Raw genomic sequence first — 10,330 nt, 5'->3', positions numbered from 1 at the left:
GGTATAGTTGGCATCATACATCTTAAGTTGGCATGGGAGTTTCTTACTACATGATCCAGAACTAGTGGGAGGTCGATCTTTGCTTGTTCCTGAGGGCAGGTCGAGTAAGTCTTTGATTCTGGATAGGGGTTATAGACCCTTGAGGATGGTTTCGTTTGATTCTTAGTAGTCAGTGGTCCTATGGACACTTAGCCTTTCCTATTTATGAGTCGGATAGGCGTTCTGTAAGGTTCAAGTCTTGGTTTGATAATTCTTATACTTACTGGGTCGTTCCATCGACCGTATACCTTCGGTGTTTATGTTGGTGCTAAATGATCTTGGTGGTCTGGCTATGAGAATGGCTCTATGAGTTGAGTCGATTCACATCTTGACCTAATTTTTCCGGTTGTGACAGTCTTCAATAATCATATTATGCAATATAATACATGTATACATGATTTCTTGAAGTTTTTCCTTGTCGAAATAAATTGTTGGTTTTTTCAATATGTACCAACGTTTCTTAAGAACTCCAAAAGCCCGCTCGACATCCTTCCTAACTCTTTCTTGAGCTTTCTTGAAATTTTTCCATCTAGAACCATGTGACACGAAAAATGATTTAACAAAAACAGCATACTCATGATAGATCCCATCAACAAGATAATAATCATACTTATATGGCGTTCTATGCACTTGAAAAGAAGAATGTGGTGCAGATCCATCATATATGTTGTTAAATATAGGTGAACGATTAATAACATTGATGTCGTTAATCGGACTGGGAGAACAAAAAAAAGCATGCCAAATCCATAGATCCTTTGATGTCACCACTTTATGTATGACCGTTGGGTGACCATGATCACCTCAGGTAAATTGACTATGCTACGAGGTAGGGCAATTTTCTCATGCCCAATGGAGAGAATCTAAACTTCATATCATTCCAGGAAAGCCATGTATGCTAGCATGATGAGCTTGTAATTGTAAGGTGTCATTGCATGTAGGCTTACATAAATATTTTGGACCATAAAACTCAATCACAGTTTTGCAAAAAAAAAATAATAATAAATAAATACGGAGACTATCTCGTGCGGTCTTAGTGGACATCCTAAAACTCTCATCCAACGCGTCCGGCGTGATGCCATATGCTAATTGACGAAGTGTAGTTGTGCATTTTGTAAGGGAGTGAAAAGTTATCTTGCTGGTACCATTGGAAAAACAAAGTCCCTGACCATTTATTGTTGCTGACAAAACCTTATATTATTCTAGGATTCAGAATCCCCTACTGCTTGTTACATCTGACCATTTCGTGTATGGTCACATCACGAGACTCCGCCCAAAAGTCTAACTGACAAAGGCTACCCTAGCCTAACTACCACACGGGTTCAGTTCGCTGATCACAGTGTCTCCCTAGTCTGATCGTAATCTAGCACTTTAACAAAGCAAATTACAATTGGGCCCATCCTCAGGAGCCACACACCTTCTACTTTCGTGATCAACCGTGATGCTATCTAGTCTGTTAGCATGCTCAAGCTCGTTAATCACCCTGATCTCGCCATCATCCCATCACTGGTCCGGAGGCTTACGACTATTACTTCCTGTCCTATACATGCTCTAGAAAATCTGGATAACCTACTCACCTAAGTTAGCTTAACCAACCGGGCCTTGCCCATACGTTTCACCCATACAATCATAACCAAACGGGCCTCGCCCACAGATCTCACTCATTCCACATAATCGAACAGGCCTCGCCCATGGGTCTCACCCATCCGAGGGCCATACAAGCCCAATACACCATCACAGCTCCGACAATCCTCATTCCCAACAAGGAGTGGTCAAACTACAATAACGGTTCACCTCAACCCATGTGTGCGATGCGATCCTTCTACAACCAACAATCACTCTTGCAATGGTCCAACCCATGCCGATGAATGCTACGACTATCCGTAATCTTACAACACCTCCATTAAACAGTCTATCAAACATTTAAAATGAGTTTTGAAAAGTTAAAATCGTAACTTATTTTTTTTTTCAAGGGTTGATGATAAGTTATTTTAAAATTCTTTTCATATTATCAAACATTTTTTTTGATTTATTGACTTTATAAAATATCAATAAATCATTAATGTGGTTTTAAATGAAATCGTAAACACCTTCTTAACTTTAAGATTTTACTTATTTAAAAAAATAGAAATTTTAGCTTTCTAATGTTTCAGTTTGGTTTGTAGTTTATTATTATTATTATTATTATTATTATTATTTGGACAAGGGAGCATTTAGAAATTGCAACCTACTTTTAGGACCACAAATTCAACATTTTCCTTCATGCAGAAGAAAAAGGACATTTAAAATACATCAAAAACTGTATTGACCATAATAATACTTTTATGTTGTGTGCCAAAAAAGTTAAGTAAGAGTTAGAAGGTTAGCTCAAAATTGAAAATGTAGCAAACAAGATGGTTGAAAATTTTCGATATAGTGTCATTGGCAAAAGTTTTATATTAAATGGGACATATATGATATATGGCGACTAAAGTATAGTTCTCTTTAGTAAATTGTAAACTTTGTCGTGTGGTTTGTTGTTTTTTTATTATTATTGTCCATAAAGTTTCAAAGTTGCAGGTTTAATTTTTTACATCGGTTTTAGAGAAATTAAATTACCTCCTATCTTTTATGTCTATAATTATTTATATCTACTAAAATTATAACAAATCACTATTCAATTTAATTATATTTGATATATTCATAATATAACCTTAATGAGTTAGTTAAAAAAATATGAAATGATAACACTTGTCATAATTTTATTGAGTAATAACATTTATAAACATAAAAAATAGGAAACATAATTTGTTTCGGTTTTATGATGCCATTTATTTTTTAATATGTTAAGTTTTTGCTAAAATAATCGCTTTGCTCGATCATATATTTCTTATCATTATTAAAAAAAAGTTGTTATGACTTATGATGTCAATCCGAATAAATATCCATCGACTCGTCATACAAAATTTCTAAAAAGCCCACACGCGTCTAAGCAACGCGTGAATCCGATTCGTTCACGCAACCATTTTTTTCTTCCAATGCGTCATCTGTTTATAACGCGCGTATCTCTCTCTCCCCTCCCTTCGTAAAATCTTTGAACGTTAAGGGCCAGGGTTTTCTCTGTTGTTGAATTCAATTTCAAGAAGTCTACCTTCTCCAAATCCTATTATCTTTGTCAATTTCGGTCAGTTTTCATTCTCTCTTTAATCTGTTCTTCGAAATTTGCACAATCATCACAGTATAATGCATGTTGATTTTACTCTAATAATTATATACCTGTTCTAGTTCGTTGAATCAAAACCCTAGCGCATGCTGTTTTTATGAAGAGACGTGATTTTTCTCTTGTTTTTGTCGAAGATTTTGATTTATGTTTCTTTATACGTAAAGATCGATTGATTGTTTAAACTTGCTTGATCGAAGATCTCTGTTTGTGCAATAAACGTGTACTGTGTGTTTGTGCGCTTGTACTTTTGGTTTTTTTCTTTAATTTCGTTGGTCAAAATAATGTCATAGCCATGAATTTACATCGATTGCTGCGAATGATTAGCATTAAATCGCTATTAGAATTTAGCCGATGTAAATTTGGATCGTTTTGTTGATCAACTTTCCTCTACCTCTTCTGTTTGGCTAAGATTTTGATTTATCTTTCTTTATTGGTAAAGATTGATTGATTGTTTAAACTTTAAACTCGCTGGATTGAAGATACGTATTTGTGCAATAAATGTGTACTGTGTGTTTCTGTACTTGTACTTTTGGTATTTCCTATTAAATTTCGTTCCTTTTGTTGCTCTGTAAGGATAATAACCATGAAATTACATAGATTGTATAGCGAATGGTTATATTATTAAATAAATCCCTATTAGATTTCAGCTTATGGATATATTTGAATTGTTTTGTTGAGGAACTTTTTTTGAACGAAAAGAAAGGTACCCTTCATATTGTCCATTGGAGTGGTTAGAAACTTAGAATATTAGTCAAAATTGCCGAGATCAGGATAAGGCTCCATGAGTTACTTTCATAATTTTCTATATGGATAATGACAAACATGTCAAAAATGACAAAAATGTTACCCTTCCTCATATATAATAAAATGAACAACTTTTTGATCTTTACACAGAAACTGACCACCAATTTCACAATAACTCCTTGCAAACTGAGATTGCTTTTTCAATTGTCTCACCACAAAAACCTTACTTTTTTTTTTTTTTTTCTAAATTAATAAAAGATGTTTGTTGAGAAGTACAACCCTCATATTGCTAAATACATTCAAATATGTGAAATCTATGATTTTTTATTTTTTTGATGATTTTTTGTGGTGGAGACTTATGATTTTCCATCACATAACTATATTCCCCTGTTCCCATATCCAAAACTTAGAAATGATTTTTTTTCCTGACTCTTGATATTATATATAATAATAATATTTTTAATTGATTTGTAGAGTTATAATTCTTCTTGTATAACTAGAATACTTCTCTAATCATATTTTTAATATCCTAATTCCAAAATGCAGCTTTTGTGAAGAAAATATCAAGTTGAAGTAAAATGGGTGGTGGGGAAGATAGACCACCTAATGAACAAGACAAAGGACTGTTCTCTAATCTTGCAGGATATGCAGCCGCAGCTGGACACTTCCATCCGCCACACGGAGTATACCCTCCGCAGGGCGGGTACCCTTACCCTCCTCCAGGTGGGTACCCGCCTGCTGGTTATCCACCACCTGGTGGATATGGTGGATATCCACCTCCAGGCGGAGGCGGATATCCACCACAGGGAGGATATCCATCACATGGATATCCTCCCACTGGCTATCCGCCTGCAGGCTACCCACCATCAGGCTATCCTGGACCATCAGGTTACCCTGGACAATCAGCTCCATTTCAATCAGGTTTCTTTTCTGTAATCCTTACCATAAGAGCTCTAAATTACTTTTCAAGGATAAATGCAAGAAGTAATAACTTACTTTTTTTTTATTTTTTTTTTGTATATTACAATTTTTTTTGTATATTATAGGATAATAAAGTCGGATAATATAATAAACAAATTGATAAAAGTACGTTGCTATTTCTCGCATTAAATGCATTGGTCTAACTAGAAAAATTCAGGGCATGGAGGACCAGGACCGGGCATGGGTACCATACTAGCGGGAGGTGCGGCGGTTGCAGCCGCTGCATATGGGGCCCACCATCTGGCTCATGGTCATGGGTCCCATGGTTATGGTTATGGTTATGGTCGACCCTTTGGTCACCATGGAAAGTTTAAGCATGGGAAATTTAAACATGGAAAGTTTGGGAATCGATGGAAGCATGGGATGTTTGGTGGAAAGCACCATGGGTTTTTTGGAGGGAAGCACAAAATGTGGAAATGATTGAAATATATAAGAGATCATATTTGCTTTTTACCATAAAGATTGTAGATTTGAAAGATTTTTAATGAATTTGTTGAATTGTGGGTGATTTAGTGTTGTTCTTGATAAATTTGTAACTAGCACTCTAGATTTTGTGTGGAAGTCGTGATTGGTTTGCTTTTACTTTTTAATTCGAAAGCTGATTAAAAATTTATAGATGTATGTTTGATATTCTAATATGTGCTTCTTTTCGACTCAAAGATGTTTTTAATGCTATAAACAAAACAGAATAAGAAAGAAAGAAAAAAAGTGGTTATATTGTGTACTATTGTAAGTAAAGTAAGCAACAAAATCGTTGGATTCAACAAACATGCAACGAGTCATTTGTCATAGAAATGTGCCAAGTCAATGGCCCATACACAGACTTATTGACCTCATTCATAAATGACACTATTAAAGAAAGGAGCATATTAGGAAAGTATTGAGTCATTTCCACATGCATGTTCATGTGGCTTTCACCTAATACACCTAATATACCAATTGTTAAAGTAGTCTATAGAATCAGATTCAAAGCTATCTAGCTAGGGACCATTCCTACTTTCTGTTAGGTTTCAAGAAACTTATGTAAACCATTTAAACAAACACTAAAGTGCCAAAAACATACTTTTCTTGTATTTGAGAGGTTCAACTTTCAAGATGGAAGAAACCTATCATTTCTTGCATCCAAAAATTCAAATTCTTGATGTTGAGAGACATGTGAACTCTGAAGACACTGTTTGGAATCTAGAAATGACAAATTGAAGAGATGGGTTTGTATGTAAATTACAGTAATCTTGTAGCATTGAAAGGAATTATGGCTGTGAAGAACCGAGGATTGCTATCACTTTGGTTGCCTCTTATAAGAAGAAAGTCGTGATGCTAAATCAAGTAAAAGTGATAAGAGGCAACCAATGATAATCGAAGCCTTCACGTCCATTGTCCCTTTCACTGCTGCTTAGATTATGTTCTCAAAGCCTAATACTAGAATATTGTATGTTGGTACTTTGGCTTCTAAACAAGAGAAAGCATAGAAGATTTCAACATATTTCTTACCTACAAGGTATTACAACCTATGAATTACATGGATATTTATTTTCTTACTTATTTTTATTGGTCATTTTTTCTTTTTCTTTTAACGGCTAACTCACACATACCTAAATGTACTCATAGATGTACATCTTTCCTCCAAGAAGGACTTGAATTATCAACCTGCTGATTGATAGACATATTTCCAATAACTCCTGATACTGCTAATGGTCGTTATCTCTTACTTCCTTTCTTTTATATCTTGATGGTTGACAAGTTTGAGGAATTTGCTCAAAAGTTTATAGAGGAGTTCGGGCAAGGGAACACCTTTTAACTTCAATTGAGTCTAATTTTTAAACAGTAAACTATTACACAACTCATGAGAAGGTACCAAGCTTATATTCCTTCATTTAGGGGTTTGAATTCAAAAGTTTTGGGTCTTGATAAAGATTTTCGGTTTTTATTGCATGAGTCAATCAAGTAAGAATTTAGGTAATGATTTCTAGTTGCTTTTTGCTATTTTCTAATTTCGATTTCTTCTGTATAGAATCATTCTTATAGGTACAATCACTAGTAACTTTAATCAAGTTCATTTTTATTATCGGTTCTTTAAATCAGGGTCGGTCCTGAAGAATTAATAATCCTCAATGACCCGGGACGAATTAGAAAAAAGGGTTCTTATCATTATTATAAGCTTTTATTTTTAAATAAAAATATATAGAATATATAATAATAAAAAATAGACCCTGTGCAGCTGTCCATTTTGTCCCCATCAATACCCCGTGCTTCAAATTAATTTATTTAGTATATTTTTTTTATATATATTTAGTATATATATTTTTTAAATTCCACTTACCTTAAAGAGGAGACTTGAATGATGAATTTATTTACTTTTGAAACGGCAAACTATCCTACTCCTAATCTAACCCTAAACACCATCTATGTCTCCTAGTGAGACTTGAACCCATGACCTCTCATTTGAGAGAGTCACTCCTTACCGCTTGGCCAAATGCCCTTTTAATAAAAGAGCTAGCGGGTACGGATCATTAACGAGTAAACGAATCAAAAACTATGCTCCAAACTGATATAAATTATATGAGTTTGGATCATATCAGGATCAAAACTCGCCCGATTGCCAGGTCAAATCTTATATAGTTTGATAGATTTTGTTTGTTTACATATTTCAATAATTTAATATTAAAAAAAATATTTTTCAATTAAATATCCTAATATTGATTAATAAATATCTTAATCTTGGATAGAAATACATATCAAATTTTACATAGGTTACTTGAAACTGACTTTTAAAAAACTAGATCATTTAAAGTTGTAACCTTTTTTACAACTTAGGAATGTTGCTTTGTAAAAAAAGTGTAAAAAAGATGTTAAATATGAAAAATAAATAGAAATAAAAAGCTTGAAACATTATAAAAAACAAGCTTAAAAGATAAGTCCTAAAAAAATTTAGATGTTTGAAACATCAAAAGGTTTAAAATAAAATGAATCTATTGAGTATGGCTAAAAATAATAAATGAATTGTACGTTATATATATATATATATATATATATATATATATATATATATATATATATATATATATATATATATATATATATATATATATATATATAGGGAAAGGTTATTTGGAAAACAAAAAACCATAAAAATCATAAAAATGCATAAAAAAAAAATACTTAGAGATCACAAAACTTTTTTTTGAATTTTTTTTTTATAAAAAATCGCAGCTTTCTATACAAATTCGCTGAAAAAAATTTTGAAATTTTTTTTTAATAAAAAAAATTGATTTTTTTTTCAGCGAATTTGTATAGAAAGCTGCGATTTTTTATAAAAAAAATTCAAAAAAAAGTTTTGTGATCTCTAAGTATTTTTTTATGCATTTTTATGATTTTTAGGGTTTTTTGTTTTCCATAGAACCTAAACCTATATATATATATATATATATATATATATATATATATATATATATATATATATATATGTGTGTGTGTGTGTGTGTGTGTGTGTGTGTAAGAGCATGATCAAGTGAGAATAATTATAAATTTGAGAACAATTTAACAGAAGCACGCATCAAATAAATTAAATGAGTGTATCGAAATTTGGGCCATTCAAAATTTAGTTCCAAAAAATCGGCCCAAGCTCCTCAATGTATCGGGAAATTCAACATGATTTACTCCTTTGAGCTTCTCCGTTCATATAATTAAGCATCATAGAATGGAAAAAAATTTCAATGATTGAATTTCTCTATAAAGCTTTGAAATTAATGATCCTCCTGAGAAGAATCAATCTGATTTGTACTCTGATCAAGAAAACGATGGATCTGATCGAATTATGAGTCGGATTCATGATATTGTGAAATCTGGCATCATTCATCCAGAAGGAGATGTCGAGAAAATCAAAACTGAATTGGAAGCTATGACTAAGGTCTCCGACGATGAAAAACATCACGTGAAAGCTAATTTTATGGATTTTAACAATCAATCGAAATGTGTGGATCAGAAATTGGAGGATGAAGGATGGATGAATTTTGATATGCTCCAGGGAGTGAATTCAATTTTTTTGGGATAAACAAACCTCTTCCACTCTTAACTTGAGTTATAATAGATTTAGACTCTGAAACTAGAATATTAGGCAAGGACCTCTACCATGAATCATTTGTAGAAAGGAAACAACCCCCTGAGTTATTGTAGTGGTTATTAGTCTTGGTCAATTATTTAACTTGGGTCAACCTTCAGTTTATTTAGCACTCTTCCATTTATAATGATGAATCGTTCCTTTATGCTAATTGTTAGTGTCAATGAGAAATGAAAATAGTAAGCTCTAGGGGATGGATTGGAGTCTATTAGAGAGTTAATGATCACTATAGGATTTCATGCACACAAGGTGTTTGTCATATTGTCTGAAAGAACCTAATAAGTGTAAAAGTGGCATTTTATGTGAAAATCCTTAACTTTAAACACTCATTAAGCCAAGAATTAAGGCCCTTAGGTTAAATTGAATTTCACATCTCAATATCCTAATAAGTAACCAACAATCATGTTAAAAGTGATAAACTTAAGGCTTAACCATTAAGTCCTTAATAGAACACCAAAAGTGATTTAAAAGCTATTATGATCAATTTTCCCAAATCTGTCCCGCAACTTCTAAAATTCGTGCAGGTCAATAAAAACACCTAAAAATCATGTTACTTGGTTTTCTGGAAATATTAGTGTGTCTAGTTTCTTCAAACTTTGAATCACATTTTGAAATTGCAAACCATTGAGGGGTAAAATTGGCAATCTTCTTAGGTTGGGTCATACTGTCACAGATTTCATGCATTGTCTTCAAAAAATCATAATAATTTCATCAGAACTCCAAATTCCAAAATTCCAAAGCCTAGATATGGATGTATAGTTTCCTACATATAAAGGGTCTGATGTAATTCATAGTATATTGGTACAAGTTATTCCAAAAGTGTTGAGTGGTCCAGAAAGTGACAACTTAAAGTTACTAACTTGTAAATTTAATATAAAATCAACCAAAAAGCATTAGAACGAGATCTTTATATTCTTGAAAAGATAAAAGGGAGAACTTTACAAATGTTATTTTATTGAAATTTAAGAATAGGTTGAAAGGAAAGAAAACAGATCCCAAACAGAGCACTATAATCAAAGAGAAAATAAGAAAATATGTACATTAGTTTTATAAGAGTAATACAACAAGCACAAACTAAATAATGTTATAATTTTTGTATAGTTTCCTACATATAAACGTATCACATTTGATTAAATACACGAGAACAACTATTGAATCGAGAACACAAAAATGGATATTGTCCATATAAATCATATGTGATTAGATACATATAATCATATGTGATTATATGTATCTAATCACATATTATT

The 10,330-nt window shown here is 32.5% G+C and overlaps 1 protein-coding gene across 1 annotated transcript; it reads left to right on the top strand.

Annotated features, from left to right (window-relative positions):
- Positions 1-3,087: 3,087 nt before the first annotated feature.
- Positions 3,088-5,553, top strand: LOC145161277 (uncharacterized). Its single transcript, XM_079080782.1, has 3 exons — positions 3,088-3,199; positions 4,529-4,903; positions 5,121-5,553. The coding sequence occupies exons 2-3, from the start codon at positions 4,561-4,563 to the stop codon at positions 5,381-5,383; spliced, it is 606 nt and encodes a 201-aa protein (XP_078936908.1). The 5' UTR covers positions 3,088-3,199; positions 4,529-4,560; the 3' UTR covers positions 5,384-5,553.
- Positions 5,554-10,330: the final 4,777 nt, after the last annotated feature.

Source organism: Lactuca virosa, chromosome 1, assembly GCF_052849685.1.
Source record: "Lactuca virosa cultivar CGN04683 chromosome 1, Lactuca_virosa_CGN04683_v6, whole genome shotgun sequence".
Lineage (NCBI taxonomy): Eukaryota > Viridiplantae > Streptophyta > Magnoliopsida > Asterales > Asteraceae > Lactuca > Lactuca virosa.
This window is presented reverse-complemented; position numbering and strand designations above follow the sequence as displayed.